Genomic DNA, 27,043 nt, shown 5'->3' with positions numbered 1-27,043 from the left:
TGCCAGCTTACAGAAAAAAAAAATTTGTACAATGATATTAAACATTTACTATAATTATTGCCTTGATACTTACAATTAGGCAGATATCTAATTAAAGAAAAAAAATGAGACATTCTAAAACAGGATTTAATAATTCTTAAAATTTTTACATGGATCCTCTAACCCATTCTTTTTTCTCTGATTAGTAAATATAGCTGCTTATTTGGGGGCAGTTGACCAGTGGACATGTAGAGCTTTTGTTTTTTGATTGTAACAAATAAATTACATTAGAAAGGTTATTGCTTGTCTAGATAGAAAACTGATTATCCTCTAGGACTCAAATATGTTCTGAGACTATGTATAAAGCCCCACAAAGTTTTCCAGTGCACCTTGGTCCTTGTTTCCAGCAGCCCTGTATGTTACTCCTGGTTGTCTCAAGATCAGACTCACATATTTGGTTGCATTTCCTGCCATGTGCCCTAGCGTGTCTCCCATATTCTCAGCTCTGGAACTGAGGCATGAATTTTTTACTCTGGAGAGCTGAGAGTTTAAGCCAGACACATCAGACATGAGTCAGAATTAATGAGGTGGGAGGGAAGGAATTGTGGGACATGAGGAAATTCACAGTTTTTGAGGTAGAACTGTTGATACTGATGAGCAACCATGATCATGCAGGTGCCACTAATAGGTTCTTGACATCTTTTAAAGTTGCCAGTGATTTTTTTTCCCAGTCAGAACAAAATAATTGCATTTTTTAAACACAGTAGTCCTCTGTCTTGAATTTCATAAATTATGAGCACCAAAAAGAATTATGTTGGTGCTATTTTACTTTGTTTCTTCAGTCAGTTGAAAACTATTAGATTTATGAAAATCATAAAATGGAGGATGTATGAACAAAGATTTTCTAAGTTTTTGAGAGATATTATATTGTATTAAAGCATACAATATAATCTTATTTGATATTTATCTGTCTTGTTTTTGCTTTTATTTTATCATTTCTCTGTTTCCTGACTCTGTCTTGTGCCTTCTCCCGCAAAAACCTGCCGTAGACCTGTGTTGCGCGGTGGGTCTGCTGCCGCCACTTCTAATCCTCATCATGACAACGTCAGGTAACTTTTGAGACTTTGTAATCATCAGGGGAAGTACAGAGTTGGGGATTTATGATCTGCAGAATATAATGCGTGTTGCAGCTTGGACTTGACAGGTTTTACTTATGAATAATCTTGCTTCTAAGAACAAGAAGTTGAAGCAGTCATGACATTTGACTGCTGGAGTCTGAGGGAAAATGTTTAATATTAACAGGGTGGTATGATATGAATATCTGAGATATTTTATTTAAATACAATTTTAGTAGCTTATAGGAGATTATGCTAAAATGCAGTAAGAATGATTTTTTTAAGTCACGTTTTATCTGCACAATTTTAACTGTTACCTAGGTTCAGTGCAGCATTTCCTCTTTAGTTGTTAATTATAATGTCACTTTCATAATGTAGATAATCCAGTGTTGAGCATTATCATAAATTGGGTAAAATCATCATTGACAACTCAACAATTCAGAAAGGTGAACTGAACATTTATTTAGAAAGGGAATTTAATTTTAATTATTTTTATTATCATTAATATCGGCCTTTCTCGTTTTTGCCCTTTTTGCACTTTCAGACACAGCCTGAATAATTGTTTGGTGGTTTTTTGTTGTTGTTGTTGTTGTTGTTGTTGTTTTTTTTTTGGTCATCACACATCACATATGGGCAGATATTTAAAGTTCCTGTTTTAGTGTTCCTGTGCCGCAATCTGGCTGGGCACAAATCACGAGCCACTCACAGCTTTGTAGATTCAAACAGCAACTCTTTATTCCCGAACTCACACCGGCCTTCTACAAACACGTACTGGGGAAATCCACGTTCTCTGCCCAAATCCACACTCCACTGGGCTTCTGTCTCCCAAATATACTCTGAATCCCGTGAGAACTCAAGGGGAACTCAGGCAGCAGGATATGCCCTATTCCCAGCAGGAATAATCTTAAACCGGAATACCCTAAACACGGATCCGCCCTGGTCCTTGAGCAAGGTCACCTTCCACTAAGCAACATGGGGGTACGCTGGCAAGGAAAAAAAGCTGATTGGTGTTTACAGATGCTATTACTCTTAATTTTTCAGAGCCAGTTTTGTTAAGTGTAAGCTAAAATGTTTTACCTGTAGCAGTGGAATTAAAATTGGCAACTTTGTTTCTGTTAGAGAGACTGACACATTGTTAGGGAAGAGAAGGGACAGCATCACTTGATAATTGTCAGTTTAGTTCATGTTGGAGGAATTGAAGTGCACCCTTGGTGGCCCCCTAACTGTGCTGCTGACTTATTTTCTTTGACAATCTTAATTTTAATCCATTTGTTGTTTTCCCTCCTATTTTTCTCTGTTATTACTTATCTTTCTGTGAAATTATTTTTAACCAATGATCTGACTTAATGTTTCTACAGAGATTTTAGTTCTGATAAATACAAGTTTTAGTTTAAGATACTTAAACTAAAGTAATTGTACAGTGAATGGCACATGCCTGTTATCCCAGTTACTTGGGAGGCTGAAGCAGGACAGTTGCAAGTTCAAGGCCAGCCTGGGCAGTTTTAGCAATACCCCATCTCAAAATAAAATAAAAAGGTTTGAGGATACAGCTTAGAGGCAAATCACCCCTGGGTTCAATCTCCAGTATACAGAAATATATACATATATACGTAAATTGAAGTCTGTATGTAAAGTCTTTTGTCCTGTCTCTAGATTTCTTTGTGAATGACAATTTCCTTTACAGATTTTTAAAACCTTAGTTAATTCAGGATTTAAATTGCAAATAATCTCTATCATTTAAACTTAGCTTTCTATTTTCAGGCCAGGTCCCTTTAACTTTGAGGATGAAATGTAGAAAAGAGGAATCTTGAAGCCCTATTTTTTCCTCTAATCTTTTAATAATTCTGTTTAGTTGTTATTGTTTTTCAATGCTAGGAATTGAACTCTGACCTTGTATATGCTAGGCAAGCACTGAACCACATCCTCTGCCCTAATAATTCTCTTTTAATGTTCAAAGGAATAATTACCTCAATAAGCCCATAGTTTCTAAGCCTAAGTTTGCATGTTCTTGTAAACAGGAACTGACAATAGTTGCATTATCTATTTCTGAGAAGTTTACTTTGCTGATAGATTACCCTCAGGATTTCAAGAATACTTACTTTATTTCTATGAAGAAAGGGGAGCTAATTAACAGCAAGGGAATTTAACTATAAGAGGATCATTCAGAGATTCTTATAGATTATATCTAGTCAGTACACACTATCTTATTTAAATTTCATTTTGCATTTTTTATTAAAGTATTTTTATATTATTTTCAACAACATTTGAAACAACAGGATTTTCTAAATAGACTTGTCTTTAGCATACCCAGATGAAAAAATATAATTCTATTTCATATCTCTTTGTGGGATAATGTGGGTTTTTTGTACTGGAAAAATGCTAGGAATATTAGAATATATGATCCGTTAGCCAACTTTGTTTGTTTGTTTGTTTTTGCAAAGCTAGGAATTGAACCCTAGTAGTAACTAGTAATTCTACTCATTCAGAAAAGTTAGCGTGTCATTTTATTGAAATAACCATACTGGATATAAAATAGATACACATGTGATACAATAGATTGCATGGTATATAAATTTGTATCTCAGTAAAGCTGTAATTAAAATAAAATTTAAAGTATTGAAATTCAGGCAAAGGATAGGAATGGTATTTGTGTCTATTTTTCAGAAGTTTATTGTCATCCATTTAAAAAAATCTTTTAAAAGTGACTGCATTTGAACAAAAGGTATTGTTTAGTGTGCTTTCTCTGTATTCTTAGTGGTTCTTCAGTATTACTATTTTATACACACCCTCTTAATTTCTTATTGTTGAGCCAATTCTGGATCTAAATGTAGTGGCAAGATATATTCAGGAGTCTGGTGCAATAGTGCATGCCTGAAATCCCAGCAACTAAGACCCTTTCTCAAAACAACAAAAAAGTAGCGGGGGTGGGGAGCATGGATGTAGTTTAGCAGTCAAGTGCTTTCCTAAGCATGTGGAGGCCCTGGGTTCTATCTGCAGCACCGCAAAAGCAAAACAAACAAAAGATGTATTCCAGAGATTTTGATTATTTCTGCAGGAGACATGCAGTCAAGACTAAGTAATTTGAAACAGGAGTGGCACAAGAAGAGGAAGATAAATTATCACTTTTTTTTTTTCTTTTTCTTTTTTTGGTTAGAATTAGTTCACTTTGCATTCCTTGCCTATGCGCCTCTACCTTTGGAACCACATATGGTAAAAGTTTGTGTAAGAATTGTTTGTTGGCATATCCTAGAGTGCTCTCGGCCTTTTCAGCCACCAATCATTTTTAACATTGCCCATCTCTCTGGTTTGAAAAGTGTCTTCAGTCAGGGTTTCTCCTCATTCTCCATTTCAGTACATTTTCCTGGTATTATAGGTAGAAATCATTCATCTTAAGCTTTTTCTTTTCCTTTATTAGTGTCAATTCAGACAGTACAATATTTTAGTAATTTATATTGTTAAGTATGTCTTTTGAATGTTTCTTTGAGCAATACATAACATATGACTTGCTAGTCTTAGTTTTGTTTTAGTACTAACTTGTATTTTTATGTCTTATTTACTAGGTATGGCATTTCAAATATAGAAACAACAATTGAAGGCTCATCAGATGACATGACTGTTGTAGATGCAGCTTCATTAAGACGCCAGGTATTTAATGAACCAAACAAGATATAATCCAAAAGTTATAGTCATGTAAATTTTGTTGTGTGATTTTAACCTACCTTCACATTTTTTTTCACATTGCATGTAATATTTTAAAGTGATAGCTGATAACATTTTATCATTTTTCTATTTTATAGAACCCATGAATTGAAGTATTTTATCTGTCAAATTATTTAATAAGCCATAATGATTTCCCATTTTTAATTAAAGACCCATTAAACCACTGTCTGCATACTTTGGGATGTTTTTTTGATTTGTTTTTGGTTTTGGTTTTTTTAGCAATAGGGATTGAACCCAGTGGTGCTTAACCACTGAGCCACATCCCCAGCCCTTTTTGTATTTTTTGTAGAGGCAGGGTCTCACTGAGTTGCTTAGGGCCTCACTAAGTTGCTGAGGCTGGCTTTGAACTCTCCATCCTCCTGCCTCAACCTCCTGAGCCATTGAGATTACAGGTATACACCACCAAGCCCAGCTCATCTACATGTTTTTGACCAGCATAAAATACTATCATCAAAATGAATTTATTTAAGTCTGACTAATAAGAAAGAATCTTAAATATCAACAAACCAGTATAAATTGCTTGTCTGACTTTTGACATGTAATAATCACTTTGAGGACCTTTGTTTCTATATTTGATATTCACTTTGGAAGCCACTGCTTTCATGTGCACAGTGTCTATACATAATATTGCTTATATATTCTAATAAGTTATATCTTTAAAATATTTTTTATTCTCTTTAGTTATACATTACAGTATAATGTATACATACATGGAGTATAACTTCCCATTCTTGTGGTTGTACCTGATGTGGAGTTACACTGGTCGTTTATTCATATACGAACATGGAAAAGTTATGTCCAATTCATTCTACTGTCTTTCCTATTACCATCCTCCCTCCTGTGCCTTCATTCCTCTTTGTCTAATCCAAAGTACTTCTGTTCTTTTCTCCCTTCCCAAAGTACTTCTGTTTTCTGTCCCCCTCCCCCTATTGTGTGTAAGCATCTGCATATCAGAGAGAACATTCAGCCTTTGGTTTTTTTAGGATTGGTTTATTATTGTTTGGGGGGATTGGCTTAGCATGATGATAGTCTTCAGTTCCATCCAATTACCAGAAAATACTATAATTTCATTCTTCTCTGTGTCTGAGTAGTATTTTGTTGTGTATATATACCACATTTTCTTTATTCATTCATCTGTTAAAGAGCACCTAAATTGATTTCATGGCTTAGTTATTGTGAATTGAGCTACTACAAACATTGACATGGCTACGTCACTATAGTATGCTGATTTTAAGTCCTTTGCGTATATGCTGAGGAGTGAGATAACTGGTCAAATGGTGGTTCCATTCCAAGTTTTCTGAGGGATCTCCATACTGCTTTCCAGATAGGTTAAACCAATTTGCATTCCCACTGGCAGTGTATGAGTGTACCTTTTTCCCCACATCCACGCTAACATTTATTATTACTTGTATTCTTGATAATTGCCTTCCTAACTGGATTGAGATGAAATCTCAGTGTAGTTTTAATTTGCATTTCTCTAATTGCTAGAGATACTGAACATTTTTTCATGTATTTGTTGGCTGATAGTATTTCTTCTTCTGTGAATTGTCTGTTCTGTTCCTTTGCCCTTTATTGATTAGGTTGTGTTTTTTTTTGGTGTTAAGTTTTTTGAGTTCTTTATATATCGTGGAGATTAATCCTCTGAGGTGCAGGTGGCAAATACTTTGTCCCATTTTGTAGGCTCTCTCTTCAGGTTTTTGATTGTTTCTTTTACTGTGAAGAAGGTTTTTAGTTTAATAGCATCCCATGGAAAAAAATAAAATATTTGGGAATTAATCTAACAAAAGAAGAAAAAGACCTCTACAATGAAAACTACAGAACACTAAAGAAAGAAACTGAAGAAGAACTTAGAAGATGAAAAGATCTCCCATGTTCTTGGATAGGCAGAATTAATATTGTCAAAATGGCCATACTACTAAAAGTGCTATACAGTCTTAATGCAATTCCTATTAAAATTCCAATGACATTCTTCATAGAAATAGAAAAAGCAGTCATGAAATTCATTTGGAAAAATAAGAGGCCCAGAATAGCCAAAGCAATCCTCAATGGAAAATGTGATGGAGGATGCATCACAATACAAGACCTTAAATTGTACTACAGAGCTATAGTACCAAAAAGGCATGGTATTGGTACCAAAACAGACACAAAGACAGTGGTTCAGAATAGACGACACAGACAAATCCACATAAATACTGTTATCCCATACTAGAAAAAAGCACCATAAACATACTTTGAAGAAATGATATCATCTCAAACAATGATCCTAAGATAACTGGAAATCCATAGGAAGCAAAATGAAATTAAACCCCTCTCTCTCACTCTGCACAAAAATCAACTCAAAGTGGATCAAGGACCTAGGCATTAGACCAGAGACCCTGCGCTACTAGAAGTAAAAGTAGGCCCAAATCTCCATCATGTCAGCTTGGAACCAAGTTCCACAAGACTCCTAAAGCACAAGAAGTAAATAAGTTGTATCTTGAAGTTACAGTTGCATACACATATTTTTAGTATGTATTCCTATACCTTCTATAATCACACATATATGCACATGTAGAGAAGGCATATCTGGTGTTTTGATTATGTATACAAAATAGATATAGAGAAAATAGGATAAAATAAAGTATTTTAAGTAAAGATCAATAAAGAAGCACTAGCTTCAACAAGGCAGTTCAGCCCAGGGCTATTCATGGAAAGGACAAAGAGCCAAGGATGGTTCATTCAGCCAGCAGCTTTTCTAGCAGCTGGGGAATCATTAGTCTTTCAGACTGAAGTGTCTAGGTGACATCTGGCCTACTACAATAGGTTAAAGTATTGGGCTTTCTCAGTAACTCAGAGAGAATGCAGATAATAACAACTTAAAAATGAACAATTAAGGCTGAGAAATAAGAAACTCATGGAAGAGGCCTAGAAAGGGGTAGGGGTCTATAATCTTTCTGCCTTGGTAAGCCTGCCTCAGTGTATGTGTTGTCTTTTACTAGAATAGCTTAGTTGTGAAATACTGCCTTTAATCTAATCAGGTAAGGAAGGAAATATGCCCTCACTAACTCCAAAATTTGGAGAAGGGAAATTGATAAGAGTATTTAAGCAAAATGAAGCTGTCATGAATAACTTTTTTTTTCTATTTGTAGCTGTCTTTTTGCTCCAAATGAAACTTTCCATGTTTGTAATAACTCATATTATATGATTATACTGCTTTCTAAGAATGGAATTGCTGTGTACATTAAAGCTTCTATATTGTATTTTATGTTTGTTTTTCACATAGATAATCAAACTAAATAGACGTCTACAACTTCTAGAAGAGGAGAACAAAGAGCGTGCTAAAAGAGAAATGGTCATGTATTCAATTACTGTAGCATTCTGGCTGCTTAATAGCTGGCTCTGGTTTCGCCGCTAGAGGTAACTTCAGCACTCAAATATATTGTTTCAACAGCTGGAAATATAAAAGATTTGCAAACTTCTTTGTTTCTGTCTTTGCATTGTATGCCGTTTTATAGTTCATGCTCTGAAAATGTATTTCTTCCAGAAAGTAGGGTGAAAGGACCTATATTTGTAGAAGTAAAGGTATATTCTGTCACTCAGTTGTATTCACTTTAAATCAGTTCTGCAGTAACACTTACATAAAATTCTCCTTTTGCATGTTTTGTAAATAGGCTCCAGTTTGTGTTTTTAAAATGAAATTAATTTTTTGCCTCACCAGTCTAAACAACTAATTCTGTGAAAGGAAGACAGAATGCATAAAGGGTGTATTAAGAAAAGTATCTGTAGAAGAAAAACAATGTTTGTCCTGTTTCTCAGACACAATTTTGTTGGTAGACATTTTTGCATCCATATTTTAACATTAACACTTGAAGTCATGGTCTGGTGCCAGATTTAAGAAAATCAAACCACCTAATATTTCATGATCACCTGTATAGATTAAATTAAAATATGCCTAACAGTTCAGCAGTTTAATATGTGTGCATTATGTTGCGTTTTTATTTTCATTTTAGTTTTGCAGATGGTTTTCTATAAAATACGTTTTTACTAAGTCCATGTGTGAATGATTTAAAAACTACAGAATAAGGAACAATTGTAGTGTATTTAATAAACTGTCAACCAAAGCAATGTTTGCCTATTGAAAAATTTGTTTCATCATATTGGTTATGAGCTCAGTACGGAGTCATATTAACCTTATCTCAGTCTTTGTGTCTCAGGAGCATACGGTGTACTTAATGACTTGGCAGGCAGCAAGTGCCTCCTGTACTTGTCTTCAGATCTTTATCCTCCTAATTGTGGACATCATTTGTATTGAAGGTGGTTGTTTGTTTTTGTCACTTGGGGTTTTGGGGGTGGTACTGGGGATTGAACCCAGGGGTACTCTACCACTGAGCTATATCCCTAGGCCCTCCTTCCTCACTCACCCCATTCCCCCCTTTTTTTAAGACAAGCTCTCACTAGGTTGCCAAGGCTGGCCTGAAACTTGCCATCTCCTGCCTCAGCCTCCCTTGTAGCTGGGATTGCAGGTGTACACCACCATATACAATTGCAAGTGGTTTTCTAGTTTATTCTACCTATGAAGTGATTCAGATTAAAATACCATGAATTATGCATCTTTTTCTCCATAGTAGTATTTATTTGCTAATATGCTAAATCTCATGAGAGTTAAACACACCAATGAAACCAAGTCTTGGGTGTCTTTAGTTCTCAAAATTATTTTCCCTTTTTCTGATTCTAAAACAGTTAGAATTCAAGTAGGTGGATTATTCTCCACACATCTTAAGTTATCTATCAATGCAGTAAGTGTTAGGAAAGTGAGGGAAATTTCTTTGATATGGGTAGATTTCATGTTTCTGTTCTTGCTTCTCCCTCTTCCCTTCAAAAAAATGCTGGGAAGAAGCTGGGTGCAATGACACATGACTGTAATAATAGCAATTTGGGAGGCTGAGGCAGGAGGATTGCAAGTTAGAAGCCAGCCTGGGCAACTTAGTGAGACCCTGTCTTAAAAAAAAAATAAAAAGAGTGGTGTAGCTCAGTGGTACTGGGCCCCTGGGTTCAATCCCTAACACTGGGAGGGAAAAAAAATTAGGAGGAAGATTCTTCTTTGTAACGTTTTTCATGAGTTGATGACATAATTTTTTTCTGCACATGGAAGTCTTCTGACTTTTGGTGATATCCTAATGTGAAATTGCTTTATTAATTCCAGCTTTGTATATGCCACAAGGTAATTTCTGTGAATCACCCAATTGAGACCACAAAAGTGGTAAAATGGTAGATAAAATTACCATCTTCTTTGCTGGAAAAAGAATGCTAAAAATTAAATAAAAGTGGGAATCTTGGGAGATAAGTTCAAAAGCTATTTTTCTCCCTGGTGATTTTAAACAAACACCAGAAGCTAGGAGTTTTCTCACTTAATGGTTATGCAAGGGACAGAAGATAGAATTCCATACCTTGATCAGGAAGTAACTTGTAACAGGAAAATCATGACTGAAGCTGGGGCCCCAAAAAACTACTCCCTCAGTGACAAAAAAATGAGAAATATTTTTTTTTTTTTTTAAAGAGAGAGGGAGAGAGAGAGAGAGAGAATTTTAATATTTTTTAGTTATGGGCAGACACAACATCTTTGTTTTCTATGTGGTGCTGAGGATCGAACCCGGACCGCACGCATGCCAGGCGAGCGCGCTACCGCTTGAGCCACATCCCCAGCGCCCCCCCCCCAAAATGAGAAATCTTATGCAAAAGTAGGCAATGAGAAATGTACCTTTCTTGACTTTGTCACATATCTAAAAGTAGAAGAGCTTGAATCTTGACTCTGAGGTTGAGCCCTGTATTATTCTAAACTACTTCCCCCAAAAAGGTTGTTAATCACTGTAAAAGGAAAAGAAATGTTCGGGATTAAGAAATGAATTCAATCCTGATCAAGATAATCAAGAAATACTTCTTAGATAGCTGAGCCTTGAAATAAGTGTATGTATGATTTCAACAAAAGAAAATGAAGAAAAGGATGCCAAGTACAGGGAACAGGGGGAGAAAAGGATATAGTCAGGGCAAAAGTAAGAACAGCAAGTATATTTTTGTTACACTACTTTCAGAATGTAAAGTACCCCCCCATCCATCACCACCACCACCACCACCCCCACCCCACACACAACACTTCTGGGAATACTTGAGGCATTTGAAACTTGTTACAACTCAAAGAATAATTTTATGAAAGTGGTGTGTTGTCCCACATGAATGTCTGTCAGTTTCTTAATATACTTTTTTGGCATTTAGGTTGAATTGTTTTTCTGGACCTTGGTTATAGAACTGTTTATCTTATATTTTTTTTAATTATAATCTATTTTCTCAATAAATAGACTTCTGTATGCACACACTGATCTTAAAAAGTAGCAGTTACAGAAGATATGCTTCATTCCTGCTCCTAAGGAATTAACATATTAATGGAGGTGGGGGAATAAAGCTTATTAAAGAATGAGATGATTATAGAAACAGTTCTACTAAAGAAGTTTTGAGATATGTGCTGAAGGATGAGTAGAGTTTTAGATAGTGATGTAGGGTGTTTTTTTTTTTTAATATATAAATTCCAATGTGAGATTGTATTTGGGGATGAGAATGTGGATTAAGAAACATTGAGCTTTGCAAATGACTAGGTACATTTGGGGGTTGGGGGTAGAAAGTACATGTACAGACACGAATTGGCATTTTTAGGTACCTGATCAGAGATGGCTTTATACCCAAAAGAACTAACCACAAGTGGCTCATAGGCTTTAGATCTTTAATTCATGGCAGCAGTTTCCATAAGATGAAAGAGCAAAGGAATAACCTATCGGCTGTTTCAGTTGATCATGCTACTGCCAGCCAGCCATTCTTTTGCCCTCTGAAATGGGACACCTAAGTTTCTGTCTCTTCCTGACCCCAAGGAGAACTGTAGTCATATCTCCCATGTCCAGGGTGATGAGAAAACTGTAAGCACCATCACTGTCCCTGTGTCATTCACTCCAGCACAATGAGGTATCATGCATTTTACCTCTTTTAATTTCATGGCTATTAGCAGTTTGACATTCATTCAATAAGCATCGAGTCTTCACTAAATATTGGGTGCTGAAGAAACATCAAAATCTTTATAATGGCCCTACTTTGTACCAGGCACTATGTTAGGTACTAATTACACCAAAAATGAATACAAGAAACCTGTTATTGCACCCAGGTAGCTTGTGGTATTATGCAGGACTGTGAAATCTAAAAAGCAATCACAAATGAAAATGCTGTTGCAGTTGTGATAAAAGCTATAAAAGAGTAAAAGGAAGCCTACTTTTCATTAGGTGTTTAGGGATGGCCTCACAGAAAAAGTATGACTTAAGACAGGTAAGTATGGAACAGAGTATGGGGGAGAGAAGCGGCCTTACCAAGGACCCAAAGTGGGAAAGGATTGATGAGTAATGGATAAAAAGACATGGTCTCTGTTTTCTTAAATTCTGTAATAGTGGATACACAAAAACATATGTCATATGTGTCGGGTATGATGATGACTTGGAGTGAGCACTAACTTAGATTATTGGAATTGTGCACACTGGGAAGACTTCCTCAATTAGGACACATTTGAACTAGGTCTTCAGGATACATAGGCATGTGTAGGAGCAGATTGTCTTCATATGGTAAATGGGTTTAAAGAAAAGCCTTATAAGTTCTTAATGTTACTAATTTATTGGAAAGCTATAATATAGATATTGTAAGTTATTTCTAGAAACTGGAGCCCAGTGAACATTAAAAAATGGAGAGTGATAGTATTAAGAAAATTGTAGTTTTAGGTTTGTCTCTTTAATAAATTTTAAATGGTAAATACACTAGTTCTCATATCTTTTAAAGAAAGACTGATTTTTTTTCTTGATAACAGGGCTATTCTCTGTAGTGTCCCTACAATCTGGGAATTAGAATTAAGGACTTAAATGAATGCAGGCTACATTTTTATATATATTATATACATATTCTTTTGTTTTTCTCTTAAGTATAAAAAAATACAATAAATAGGCTTCATACTACTTTAACTTCCAAGATCATTTCTGTTCTCTCCCATTCTTCCTCCAGAACTGCTCCTCCTTCTCCACACACACAAAAATATATAACTAGAAAATTGGAATAACACAGAAGAACAGAAAAATATAACACAAATTGAAAGCTTCTCTCCACTTCTCCCTCAAAATCAACCAGCAATGATTTTGTCTTTCCATAAGAAGGTGTTAATGCATTTACAACATGCTTTTTATATGAAAGGTTGGGGTTTTTTAATCACCTCAAAGATGACTTCAAAAACAACATTTTTACATTAAAATGACTTACACAGCTTTCTAAATAATGTTTCATTATTGAACTTCTAAAGGCATGTATTTTAAATATAATTCTCAAGTTATTCAAAGTATCGATACTTAATTTTATTACCATTAAACTACACAATTTGACTTCTTTGGCCAGAGACCCCACACAGACAGCCAAGAAAACCAATGACTATCTGGCTGAGCCCAAAAAGGAGCTCAAGAACTCCAACAAGAAATAGACTTAAAAATACTGAAAAGTGGAAAATCCTCTGTCTGTCTTCTTCAGAATTGGAGTTAGGTATTCTCCAATTACTATGCATGTTGTTGATGGCAGAGTTTGGGAAACCAGTAGGAGGCACACAAGAATCATTGAAGAACCACTGCAGGTTGAAGGATTTTGGATGAAAGTCACTGAAAAACAAAAGAGATAATAAATACTCTGCCCAGAAAAAAATATATAGTAAACAGAATATGCTTTTGAAATACTGTGTCCAGAAACTATGGCTTTCTAAATATAGATCCATTAACCCGAATAGTTATGACTTCTGTTCCTTATATATCCCATCATGCAAAAGCATTTTTATAGAACACATACTCTCAAGATCAGCCACATGAAATTGCCATTTTTCTGTGTCAGAAATGGCAGAATACCAGCCATCCGCAGTCCTACATGCCTCAGTAATCCCAGCAGTAGGATGCTGAAACTGGAGGATCTCAAGTTCAAAGCCAGCCTCAGCAGCTTATCAACACCCTAAGCAACTTAGCAAGACCCTGATTCAAAATTTAAAATAATAATAATAAAAAGGAATAGGGGATGTGGCACATAAGTGCCCTTGGGTTCAATCCCCAGAGCCAAGAAAAAAAAGAAGAAGAAATGGCAGAACACTGTCACATGCTTTCACCTACTTATGCAGGCACTTCCACTTGCTGAAGATATGAAAACAAAAGAATTCAGGTCTTTGTGCAGAACTGCAATGTTACATCTCTCTTAAACCAGATGTATGGTTTTCACCCACCAGACATTTCAAATACATCTAATTTGTGCTTGTTCTAAAGGCTATGGAAAATGAGAAGTTTAACCCTGACACGTATCTCAAGGCAATTTTCTTTAGTTCTTTCTGGAGTAAGACTGAGTATTCTTAAGGAGTCTACATTTCTGTATTCCAACAACTAATTTTTCAGCTAGGAAACAACAGTGTTTCCTGCACGTGAAATATGGACCTGCTTTGTGAAGTTGTGGGCAAACGGGTTTGTAACTGCTGGTTAGCTTTTCCCTAAGGCCAACTAGATAGGTCAACTGAGTGCTGCTGTTTGCAGAGCTTAGCCTGGTACATTAGCAGGCTGTTGTCATTCACTGAGGGCTAACTGGGGCATCTGTGGTTGAGATCTCTAATCTTTCTCTTCAAATCTGTTGAGAAAATTTCTTTAGGTTTTGATTCACAATCACTATGCTATGCAAATGTTCAAAGATTTTTCCTTCTTAGATTTAGCAAGATAATGGAAAAGGGGGAAGATGATTTTATTCATGTAACTACAAAAGTAAAATCTGGTTATTTTCCAAATTGAGCAGCCTATACAGATAGCTAAAGAATTAGATTGTTCCAACAGTTTTTACCAATTATACCTAGACTCAGATATAAACCATTTTAAAAAACTGAAATGAGCCATTTATATTGTTATTACATGACTGATTTTTATTTCCACCTGTGGTATATAATGTGTCTGTAAGAATCCATTGGCTTCTTCATTTAGGTCATACAGGCAAGACTACATTATTACTTATTAGGTTTTTATTAAATTTTTTAATTATAAAGAGTGTGCACCCATAGTTTCCAAATTTAATCAGTTCAGAAGTGTAGAAAGTAAACATTCCTTTTACTTCCCAGGGCATCCCATATTTCTATTCTCCAAGGATGAAAGTTAAGTTTCAAGTGCATAGTACCAGAAAAAAATTTATAGACGTACACCATACACATGCAAACACAGGATTTTTTTTTTTTGAGAGAGAATTTTTTTAATATTTATTTTTTAGTTTTCGGTGGACACAACATCTTTGTCTGTATGTGGTGCTGAGGATCGAACCCAGGCCGCACGCATGCCAGGCAAGCGCACTACCGCTTGAGCCACATCCCCAGCCTCAACCACAAGCTTTTAAAAGACAAGCATAAGCCATCTGAGCTAAACCTTTTAGATAAGACCATACCATAACATTCTGAATGTAGTGATTCCTTCATATCCATGTGCGATTGTACCTGTTGAGATTAAGTGCTGAGTCCCTAAGAAGGTTTGTCCCAGTTGCTACATCAAAAAAAAAATGGCATTATTTGCACACCACACTCTAATCTAGCTGCAACTGTTCAAGACAGTAAGACAATGGAAGGTTACTTACGTTAAGTTTTTTAATGAGAATTCACAAGTGGTGGTACTGTTGCTTGGAGAATTACAGATGAGCGGACCTTCAGAGAGCGCCTGGATGGAGACCAACAGGCAGTACACAGCACCAATGACTGTGATTGCATTTAAAAGTGATGAAAGAAGCATCTGAAAAATAAAGCAGAGCCATTTGCATGCATGATTACACATCCTCAGTCTGGTTCAAGTTTCCACAGCACAGTGGGGGTGCTAGTTTTGTGCTGGGGGTTGAATCCAGGGCTTTGTGTGTGCTGGGGAAGCACAGCCACTGGGGACATCTCCCAAGCCCATATAACCTTTTTAGAATCAACTGCTGTTGTTCCCTAGTCACTTTATAGTATTAGATCTTTGAAGATCACAGTTTGATTGGTTGTGAATTGTAAAAGACTTAGAGGGTGAAGTGTCTGCTTCATTTGATTATGCTCATATAAAAAATGATCGGGCTGAAAACGTCTCTGAAAAAAATATTTTTTTTTCTTTTTTGGTACTGGGAATTGAACCCAGGGGCTACATCCCCAGCCCTTTTTATTTTGAGGCAGGATCTCACTAATTTACTAAGGCTGGCCTCAAACTTGTGATCTTCCTGCTTCAGCCTCCCTAGGAGCTGGGACTAAGGTGTGTGACAACACCCCTGACTGAAAAAATCTCAACTTGTATATTCCTGAGACTTGTATATTTTGCCTGGCCACTGAGCATTGATTCCTTCTCCCTCTTTTGTGCACTTTGCACTTTGTAGAACCTCAACTAGATGTTAACTACCCACACTTTGGCTCCTAAGTCTTTAATTCAGATTTGACCCTTTTGCTCTCTGTGACAGTGGCAAGCATCCTGCAGCGAGCAGCTGAGGAATGTTGGAGCAGGACTTTCAGCTCAGTACCACTGACTGGCATCCCTGGTTTCCACCCACTAGAAGCTAGTATCACTCCTCTCCTGCAGCCCCAGTGTGTCTGTCAACCAGAGACAGCTCCTGACATGCCAGATATCCCATTGGGGTGGGAGTGGAGAGTTAAAGTCGCCCACGGTTGAGAACTACTGTGTTGGAAGAAAAAACTGTAAATGTCTTTCATTTCATGAGTCAGCAACGAAAACAGCGTGGAATTTGGCATAGGAGAGAAAAGTTTGTGTTTTTTAACAAAAACAAACTGTTATTTCAAAGAAGTTGTGACGATTGTGATGAATTCCAAAATCAGTATAAATGAAGTAAGAGAATACTTCCCTTCCCCTTTGAAGGAAGAAGGTTGTGGCTCCCAGAGCCCTTGTGGACATGCTCTTCAGACCTCCTTCAGTAAGTGGGCAGAGTCCACTGGCTGCCTATACAGTCATTTCGGGGACATTTGATCTTACATATATTAACTACCATACTTAATCCTTGGCAATCCCAGGAGATAGACACTGTTATTATTTCCATTTACGGAAGAGGTAGCCACAGCTCAGGGAGATAGACAGATCCCCAGGTCTCAGCTGGGAAATGCTGGTGGTGGGGCTTTAGTATCTATATTCCACTGCTGCCAACTAAATTCAAATCCTGGTTCTTCCTCACTACTGTGACTTCTGCCAGTTAAATTTACTAATCAGGAAATGTTGCTATGTGCCAGGCACCATGGTGCACGCCTGTAATCTCAGCTACTTGGGAAGCTGTGGCAGGAAGATCTCAAGTTCAAGGCCAGCCTGAGCAGCTTAGCAAAATCCAGTCTCAAAATAAAAAGGGCTGGGGGTGTACTCAGTGGTAGAGCACCTCTGGGTTCAATCCCTAGTACCAAAACAACAATAACAACAACAACAAAAAAAAACATTTTGTTTATTTTCTGGTCATCTATTTCTGATTCATCACTTGAAAGGAGTCTGTCTACAGAAAGTGATTCCAGGCTTCTGTATTTGCCTTAGAGTGGGGATTTATTTAAGTGATTTAGCAAAGCTATTTCATATTCAGATACAAAAAAAAAATGGAAAGGAGGAAAGAAGGAAGCAAGGAACAGTTAAAATAGGAACAAGCCTGGGTAACTCCATTCCTGCCCTCCCAAGATCAGACCTTTGTTGCTTTTATGATGCTTTGGTCTTACTAGACTTAGAAGATAGCAGGTGTGATTTAAACACCAGTCCTTACCTGCCTGCCAACAAGGGAAAAAAGTTGCTAAGAAGGTTTTAAGACATTAACCAGTTAAATAATACACCAATATAAACTGGCAATTGGTTTAAATAACTAACACGAATATTCACAGAGCATTACCAGTATTAGTCCCAGTAGAGTACCCCAGTGGCACTCCAGGAACCCCTACAGATCCTCAGCATGGAATTAATTGGGAATCTTGGTGAAGCATGACTGAATTATTTTCAAGGTGAGTGTCAAAAGCAAAGCCTGAGTTAAGCCCAACACCTTTGTGAAAAGCGTTTGGTTATTCCCACCTCACCATAATCTACAAGGAGAGAGAACTTGAGTGATCTTTGAAATGATGATTACTTGCTCATGAAGTGATGCAAAGTCAAACTCCAAATTATTAAATATTATGAAGAAAAAGGACAAGCAGGAGAAACTGAAGACTTTTATTAAATACCTACAATGTATCAAAAAGATAGACTAGAAATACTGTAATTAAAGTAATTCTTATAATCCTAGAGAGAGCAAATGCCAGAAGCAGACAGTTTTTTAAAAAATATATATATGAGTACATTTATGGATATAAATATTCTCTTTGAAACAGAGGTTCTCATCCCAGCAGCACATTAGAATCACCTTGGGAACTTTTGAAAAATACTGATGCAGAATCTCCCAGGGCCACCTAGGAATCGGTAATTTTGTCCATCTCCCTAGCTGGTGTAAATGTTCTCATCTGACTGGGAATAATTACTTTAAAACCTCCTTTAAATATGCCAAGCTTGACCTGGCATCTTTACTTCAACTGCTTGTTATTGATCTATTCTTTTAGAGAAACAGGAGAGTTCTTGGTGTCACTTGGTAGCAACATTCATGGCATAAACAATGTATAAAAACTGAATGTTAAATTGTGCTCTATATGTGTAATATGAATTGTAATGCATTCTGTTGTCATATATAACAAGTTAAAATTAAAAAAAAAAATTAAATGATCCAGATGTGCTATTAAACCTCAGCACAGTCAAAACAACAACAAAAAAAACTGAATGTTGGAGTTTGGTAGATTTTGAAAAACCCACCTACTGTTCACTGTTTGGTTGGTTTTTTTTGTTTTGTTTTGTTTTGTTTTGTTTTTTCCAGTGCCAGAGATTAACCCCAGGGCTTTGTGCATGTTAGGCAAGTGCTCTACAACTTACTTCAGCCCCAAATTTTTACTTTTTCTGAGCGTCATTTCTTGATCAATAAATCCCAGATCTTTCTATTTCCCACTTAAGAGTTTTGAGAAGATTAAATAATACTGATAGCATATTTGAAAGTGTTCTGAGCAGAGTGATAATCAGGTTAATGAATATGAATTTACTTTTAACTTAGTTCCAACTTTATACAGAGTAGGTATTAAATGTTTGAAAAAAATAACTGCCATTTCCTTTTATTTAATTGAATAGGGACAATTTTTATTTGGATCTTGGCAAAGTAATCTTTCTTATGTATGAGAGAATTGAGAATACATTTTTCTCTAAGTATTTTATACATACAACAAAGCCTAATGCTTGTTTGAGTATTGTGAGATTCTTCACAGCTCTGAATATGACTTATAAGTCTCTCTCTCTCTCTCTCTCTCTCTCTCTCTCTCTTTTTTTTTTTTTTTTTTTTTTTTTTGGTGCCCTTAACCACTGAGCCACATTCCCAGCCCTTTTTTATGTTTCATTTTGAGACAGGGTCTTGCTAAGTTGCTTAGAACCTCACTAACTTGCTGAGGCTGGCTTTGAACTCTCGATCCTTCTGCCTCAACCTCCTGAGCCACTTGGATTATAAGCGTGTGGCACCATGCCCAGCTATAAATCTTCTTTCTTTGAAAATTTTTGGATAAGTGAACTAAAGAATGAGGAAAGGAACAAAGACTAGCTCCAAAGTTAAATTTTTCTGAGGGGGTGGGGGAAACCTTGCTTAATTTCCATATTATTATCAAATCATCCTAAATACTGTGATTCTAGGATTGTGGCCCTGCCAGTGGAGCCCTGCTGTGATTCAGTAGGGGCAGATGACCCAGAGTGGCTTTGCTTGGATGTGAATAGCTGTTAATGCCATTCTCCTTCAAACTGATAGCCCAGTACTCACCCCAGTCCTGTTGTTGCAACATCCTCTTTTTCTTGCTGCCAAGGACATTGTTGTGGCTGGAATGACCTGGAAATTACATTACAAGAAAGATGAGTATTATTTCTTCTTATCCAGTGAAAAAGCAATCATCTTCACCTTTCATTTACCACCAGTTGTGGGAAATCAGGTCTCCAGAGAACAAGAGAGGAAATTTGGCAACACACTTATCTTGGGAACCTTTTGATCCCAATTTCAACCATTAAGATTAAAATGGGATGGGGGAGGAGGTATTCAGATGACATTTATAAAGTCTCTGGTCTACACTGTAAGTTTCCTGAGTCATCTACAGAGAAACTTAGATTTAAATAGATTAGGGTCATTTATTTATTCATTCCAGTTTCCCATCAGTTGTATGCATGAGTCTGGTAAGCCTCCAGAAAAGAACACAATGGTTTTATTTGCCTGGCCGTTCTATCACCCACCCCCTATTTGCCTGCCTGTCAACTGCCTGAGAACTCAGGACCACTTTCACCCTGCTAGTCTCCCCAAGCCTCTATTTGCAAATTGCTTTGGGTTCCACCTTGTCTCTTCTGCTTCTTTATACACGATCCCTAATGATCTCACCGATGTTTAGAAGTCTTGTCCACATTGCATTCCATGTGAAGGGAAACACATATTGCCAAGGAAAGCTGTAATAAATGCTGCCATGTTTTCGGTACTTCAGTATTTAGAAGTATTTAGTCAGCAGCTATGACTAGAAATTCGTACTAGAAGGAGTTTTGTGTCATTCAAGGGTGGAATGTAAATTACTTCCTTCCACTTGTGAAATTTTAGCCCGAAGTGTTTTTGCCATCTCAGCCCAGCTGTCCCTGAGTGATTCTGTGTCCTGGTCTTGTTTTTAACATCTTCTGAGCTCTCTAACTGCACGCCAGGCTCTGTCATCGGTGATTTACATACTATAGTTTATGCCATCCTCACAAAACTCTTGTGATCAATCCTATGATATACACATTTATTTATTTATTTATTGGTACTGTGGATTGATCCCAGGGATGCTCTACCGCTGAGCTACTTTTTATTTTGAGACAGAGCCTTGGTAAGTTGTTGAAGCTGGCCTTGAACTTGTGATCTTCCAGCCTCCTGAGTCACTAGATTATAGGTGTGCACCACCATGCCAGTGGGAAAACAGAGAGCCACAAGAAGTTTGAGTAGCTTGCCAAGTAAGGTGGAAGAGTGATATGTATTTGGGGGCTAAATGCTGATACGTATTTGGGGTCTAAAATTTGGAACTCAAAACTAGGCCTATGGGTCTCTTAAACACTGTTCCACATGGACTGGGTCCTAAAACCCTCTCCTCTTCCTACATAGAGTTTGTTCTTATGCTGCTCAACAGCACCCTTGCTTATCATACCCTTCTAACTGCCCCTTCCCTGGTCCTTTAGAAAGATATATATCTATCTACCTTTGTTCCTTCGTAATAGGTCTAAGATTTATACCTCTCACAAAGGCACTTTTCTAATACTTCCTAACATATGATCATGCTCTGACTCCAAGTCACTTTGTATGTTATCAAGCTTTGCTTACACATTACCTTGAATACCACCAATCCTCTTGCAAATCAGAGGCCACATGGGGCTGAGGAGGCAGAGCTGAAAGCCCAGAAGGAAAGGAAAAGGAAATTTTAGCCCCCAAATACATATCAGCATTCATGCACTGAACCTTTTATTGTATTCATAAGCTGCCTCTGAGCTTACAGTACAAGTTTAGGACAAGAACTGGCAAACTATGTAAATTGTTTTATTGGAATACTACTGTGCACATTCATGTACATATTGTTACCACTACTTTTGTGCAACAATAGTAGAGTTAAATTGTGGAAGAGATTGGATTGCAAACCTTCAAATAGTCACATCTGGCTCTTTAAAGAAAAGTTTATCAAGTACTAAGTTAGAAAGGGAATTAATCAAAATGGGATAGGGAGGAAGAGCATGAGAAGAAGATTACCTCTAAATAGGGAAGAGAGGTGGGAGGGAAAGGGAGGGACAAGGGGAATTGCATGGAAGATGGAAGGAGACCCTCATCGTTATACAAAATACATGTATGAAGATGTGAGGAAAAGAAAATTGCGTCACCTTAGATTGGGTAGAGAGAAGTGATGGGAGGGGAGGGGAGGAGGAGGGGGGAAAGGAAGGACAATAGAATAAAATAGACATTATTATTGCTGTGTATATACGTGACTGCATGACCAATGTGATTCTGCACCTGTAGCCTCAGAAAAATGAGAAATTATATCTGATTCAAATGTATGATATGTCAAGGTCATTGTACTGTCATGTGTAACTAATTAAAACAAATAAAAATTAAAAAAAAATAAATTGGAAAACAAAAACAAAAAAAAGGGAATGAATCTTTTAAAAGAAAGTGGAGCAACATCAAATCATTCCATTTTCCCGGTTGGTATAAATTAAATTCTGGTGACTTTCTTAAGGATTAACTTATTTCAGAAATATTAAATATTTACGCATATGATTCCCTTGCAAAGGGAGTTTGTAAAGTAACAACTTGCAATGTATGAATCATCACCCCAGTCAACTTCATGGCATATCAACACATTTTTATTTTGCCATGGTGGGTAACTTAGCAACTCATTATATTTATGAGTTATATTTAAAACATTTTGCCCATTTAGAGCTTTGGAAATGGGAGGTGCTACATATGGGGTGGACATTAAAAAGTGAAAGTTTATGTGTGTTGAGTGCGTACATGTAACTGAATTAGACATCTTCCAGGTAACCCCCTGCCAAAATGAATAATTATGAGAATGCTCTTTCTCTTCCATTCCTAAGCATATTTGAATGCATGAAGTTTTTTTTTTTAATTAAAAGTCTTGCTAGTCTTTCTTTTATTCAGTTTTAGAACTTATGCAGTTCTACAAAGGAAGCTTGGAAGAACTTAAGACAAGTGAAAACTCTGTGACAGAACTCAGATTTCTGAGGGTTCTCTAATCACTTGAACAGGAGAGCAACACCCAAAGGCATTGTTCACCATAAATATAAAGACTATATTTCACAAATACCTGTTACACAATATCTTCTAATCTATTTAACTTTCAACATTTGTTTTCTATTAAGATTGTATTAATTGACTTTGATAAATTGCCATTATGTAATAAGTGAACTAAAAAAAAAGACATGATTAAGTTCAGGCTTATGATTAACTTCAGGTAAATAAAATGGCCTTTCTGTTTATATTTTTCAAGGAAACATTTTAAATATATTTTAATACTTGAACAAGTAATATTTGTGTTGATCTTTAGCAGATATGAAGTTAAAGATAATTAATTGCACATTTTTTACTTTGTAATGATTTCAAAAGATAAAATGTTTGCCTCTGGGGTAAGTCATAAAAGCATAAAAGAAAAGTATTTTCATGAAGTAATCAATAACGAATTCCAGAGGTTGTATTATTAGCAACTTCCTGAAAAATGTCCCATTTTGAAGCAGTACTAATTTGACATGCTACAGCAAGTTCCCAAAGACTTCAAGAAGTATGCTCGAAGGCTTATCACAGGTAGTGATTTCTTCTTTATAAATGTTTCTGTGTATTTACAAGTTTATTGTGAGGTCAGTATTTTGAAGTAGTCAGTATTTTGACAGATGTTTTAAAGGGCATCATTCTCTTTGGAAAAGATTCTCCCACGTTCTGTAGAGAGCCAAGGAAATCATTCCTCTCTTCTGGGCCCTTCTACCACCCACCTGTTTGCTTGTGCACATAGCCTAGAGTCTGAAGTTATTTGTAAAGTGCACTTCATGAGTTAATTCAAATGGATTATCTTAACTCAGGAATGGTTAGAAACTTTACAGAAATTTCCATTATTAAGTTATGATGGAAAAGTCAACCTCTGGCTTCTGCTTAGACTAGGTGCAGAGGAGGCTCACCTACTCAGGCAGGGAGAAGCTTTCAGAGTGTTTGATGCCATTCTGTAATACTAAGGAATAGGGGTAGTCTGGCATCAAAAGCTTTGGTTAATATTTATTGAGGGTGGTAAAATAGATTTAGTTGTGAACAAGGAAGTCCAGATTCTCTGAAACTGTTTCATAAGCATAAATAACCTTTCTGGGACCAGTTTCCTGGTAACTTAACTTTATGGATTACATTATGGATTTTATCTTTTACCTCCTCTGAGACAGGTGTTGAGGACTTTGCTAGCTTTGGAATCAGATGAATCTGGAATTGGGTTTCACACCCACCCTGAGACCTTACTAACCCTACTATCCTTCCTGTTTTCCAGTCCACAAAGTACCATTGATAATATCTGTTCAGATAACTGGGAGCTTAAATGAGATAACAATGTAATACATGAACCAGTAGTTGGCACCTAGCAGATTGTCAATAAATGGAGGATTTATTTATGTCCCTCCATCTGTCTCTGTGTCTTTCTCTCTTCCCTCCCCCTGCTCCTGCTCTCTCTCAAAAGAAGAGGTCTATAGGTATGTACCACGACAACCTTCTTTAATACTAGTCAGGAAATTTAAAAAAAAATTATCATGGGGTTATGGAAAGGCCAATTTATATCTAAAGCTACATGAGTTAATTCAAATGGATTATCTTAACTCAGGAATGGTTAGAAACTTTACAGAAATTTCCATTATTATTAAGTTATGATGGAAAAGTCAACCTCTGGCTTCTGCTTAGGCTAGGTGCAGATGAGGCTCACCTACTCAGGCAGGGAGAAGCTTTCTACAGGGGGAGAAATAGACACAAGGATTTTCAGTTTCTTCATGCTACTGAGAAATATATTTTCTCTCTTTTGGCCTGGAAGAGAGTTGTCAAGGCAGTTTAAAGAAGCAGGCCAGAGCCAGGGATCAAGACCAGCCTGGCAACTTAGCAAGCCCCTGTCTCAAAATAAGAAATAAAAAAGGCTGGGGATGTAGCTCAATGGTAGAGTTCTTGACTATTTTCTGTGAGGACCTGAGTACAGTCCCTAAAACAGGAATCAAAAACAAAAACAAACAAACCCCAGAACTTTCTAAAATCTTTCCTGTTAATTCTTTCTACCTAAAGCAGGTGAATAGATTACGCATGACGGTAAAAGCAAAGAAGCCATCAACCTTTCAGGATGCTTTCTAGAATGGAGTTTTAATGATGAAGTGGTTTCAAATCCAGTGTAGCAGCCCAAGGATGAAGTTTTATCTGAAGTTTAAAATACAATGGCCAAAAAGTATTTTTATGGAAGTCTGGGAATATAACCACTAGCAGAAACTGATCATCTTTAAGAATTAGTGATTCAAGCAGGGGGCAGTGATGCATACCTGTAATCCCAGTAACTCAAGAAGCTAAAGCAGAGGGATCGCAAGTTCAAGGCCTTTCTGGACAACTTAGCAAGACCCAGTCTCAAAATGTAAAGCAAAATGGACTGGCGATGTGGCTCAGAGGTAGAGTACTTGGCTTGAGTATGGGAGGCAAGTTTAATCCTCAGTACTGGGGGAACAAAAATAGTGATTCAAGTAGAAAACTATATCCCAAATTTTGTTTTCTTTTGTGTATTGTAAATTTCTTTAGAAGTTACTTCCACATTTCATTCTCTCCAAAACAGTTTATAGTAGTGCTTGCAGCGCTCGCTCTCTCTCTCTCTCTCTCTCTCTCACACACACACACACACACACACACACACACACACACACGAAACTCATTTCTCCATCACTAACTAGAGCCCCTGATATAGCACACAAGTGGTAGAACAAACAAAAGCAAACTTCCTGGATGCTGAATTTTCAACTTCAATAACCACTACCCTATTTTACAAATATAGGAACGAAAGACGGCACAGATGATTTTCTCACTGTAATATTTTGGAGACAGACCTATAGCTGAGATAGTCTGAAAACAGAATTTCACCATACTAGTGGGTCCTGGCCAGGTCTGCTGCATCAGGGTTCCTAGGAAGGATCTAAATCTCACTGCTGCAGATGCCTCCGGTGTTTGTGATCAAGTATGCTCATGAGTTCTGTATTGCACTACGCAACAAAGGTAGACCCATTGGTCATCGTCAAACTATTAAATTCCATGACATTCTGGGCCCTAGGTCAGAGCCAAGCCAACAAGCCCGTGATTTGAGAAACCCAGGGTTTCAGGCTGCACCTCTCAGGCCAGCTCCTTTCACATGCAAGTGGTGCCACAGCCAAGCCATAGCTTTATCATGCAGGCTGCTCATCCTGCAGGGGAATGTTCCTTCTCACTTCCACTGAGCAACTTCCCATTTCTATTATTCCCTGTAAATCCTTAGAGACTGGTATAGGGCAAAGGGAAGTTGAGGGAATGGATTTAAAATGCCCCTATCCAGCATCACATAGTTTATTTAATTTACATTGTTCACTGGTGACCAATATAAATTGATACGACACCACTGCTCCTAACCATCCATATCTGACAGCAAGGCTGAAAGACAGTCTTTAGGAGTGTTAAAAACCAAGCAGGCCCATCTCCAAATCAAGTCAAATAAACATTACTCACCATCAAACCTGCTCCTATAATTCCTGGAAACCACCACTCATAGCAAGAGATGGGGTTTTGAAAATCTTTGTCTTGGTCGACTAAGTCGATACCCAGAGGGATCGCATTGAGAACTACTCCAATCACAAGTAGAATTAGCAGGCAGATTCCATTGCAGGATGTCCACCCCTCACAGCACGTCATGGTCACCCCCGGTTCAGTGAGAAACCTTGCCCAAATGGCTGTGCTGGCATGGCACGGTCTTGCCTTTTATCCAAACATTCTGGTTAAAGTTTAGCACTTTTGAAAAATGAATTGCAGAAAGTAGTTCAGAGTCCAATAGGGTGGGACGTTATTATGAGGCTTATGATGGGAACTAAGGATAATTTTGTATTATGATATGGTAAAGGAAGGAAGGCAGAAAAATATCTGTGGTTGCTGTGAGATAAATTTACACATGAAAATAGGCACATATAAGCTGGAAGAAGAAAAATGAATGGGTTTAAGATAAGTTCCCCTCAAATGTTTTTATTTTACTAGTATGCCTTATGGAAAGTAAGGACAAGTATATCCAACTAACATTAACCATTTTTCCTATAATATCAATATCAGCTCTGAAATTCCCTTATTTTGAAATTATTCAACTAGACTATGAACATACATGGGATTGGGAGAAAAATATTTTCTGCAAATGATTAGTCAATATATTAGGGCTCAGTCAGGCTGTTTGCTCTCATATGCCCAATAATTTTTTGTTGTATTATTCCAGTCTTATAGACTAGTCCATTTGGAAATAGACCACCTAAGAAATGTAGGAAGTTTGGTTAACACTACCAGATTGAAAATAA

General features: G+C 36.9%; 2 protein-coding genes across 11 annotated transcripts in view; one reads left to right on the top strand and one right to left on the bottom strand.

The window, feature by feature from the left end:
- Window positions 1-8,914, top strand: part of Mff (mitochondrial fission factor) — a 32,060-nt gene extending 23,146 nt beyond the window's left edge. For 9 of the 10 annotated variants that reach the window (XM_076866687.2, XM_076866690.2, XM_076866691.2 and 6 more), the window contains 3 exons: window positions 1,029-1,088; window positions 4,655-4,739; window positions 8,077-8,914. In XM_076866687.2, coding sequence (XP_076722802.1) covers window positions 1,029-1,088; window positions 4,655-4,739; window positions 8,077-8,208 — 277 coding nt within the window. In that variant the 3' untranslated portion in view covers window positions 8,209-8,914. The remainder of the gene's footprint in view (window positions 1-1,028; window positions 1,089-4,654; window positions 4,740-8,076) is intronic. The other variant, XM_076866696.2, reaches the window with a different exon arrangement.
- Window positions 8,915-13,233: 4,319 nt separating this feature from the next.
- Tm4sf20 (transmembrane 4 L six family member 20) lies at window positions 13,234-26,399 on the bottom strand. Its single transcript, XM_076866796.2, has 4 exons — window positions 26,217-26,399; window positions 19,725-19,790; window positions 15,492-15,643; window positions 13,234-13,513 (listed from the first exon to the last, which is right to left on the bottom strand). The coding sequence occupies exons 1-4, from the start codon at window positions 26,397-26,399 to the stop codon at window positions 13,234-13,236; spliced, it is 681 nt and encodes a 226-aa protein (XP_076722911.1).
- Between the last annotated feature and the right edge of the window lie 644 nt (window positions 26,400-27,043).

Source organism: Callospermophilus lateralis, chromosome 9, assembly GCF_048772815.1.
Source record: "Callospermophilus lateralis isolate mCalLat2 chromosome 9, mCalLat2.hap1, whole genome shotgun sequence".
NCBI classification, from domain to species: Eukaryota; Metazoa; Chordata; class Mammalia; order Rodentia; family Sciuridae; genus Callospermophilus; species Callospermophilus lateralis.
Note: the sequence above shows the minus strand (reverse complement) of the source record. Positions and strands in the feature narration are given on the sequence as shown.

What these genes read in the sequence shown, in the direction of transcription:
- Tm4sf20 (XM_076866796.2), bottom strand. Translation starts at nt 26,399, where the DNA reads ATGACGTGCTGTGAGGGGTGGACATCCTGCAATGGAATCTGCCTGCTA. An exon ending in TTATAGGAGCAGGTTTGATG is followed by an intron (nt 19,791 to 26,216) that starts GTGAGTAATGTT and finishes TGTAATTTCCAG; the next exon opens with GTCATTCCAGCCACAACAAT. An exon ending in TTCTCATTAAAAAACTTAAC is followed by an intron (nt 13,514 to 15,491) that starts GTAAGTAACCTT and finishes TTTGTTTTTCAG; the next exon opens with TGACTTTCATCCAAAATCCT.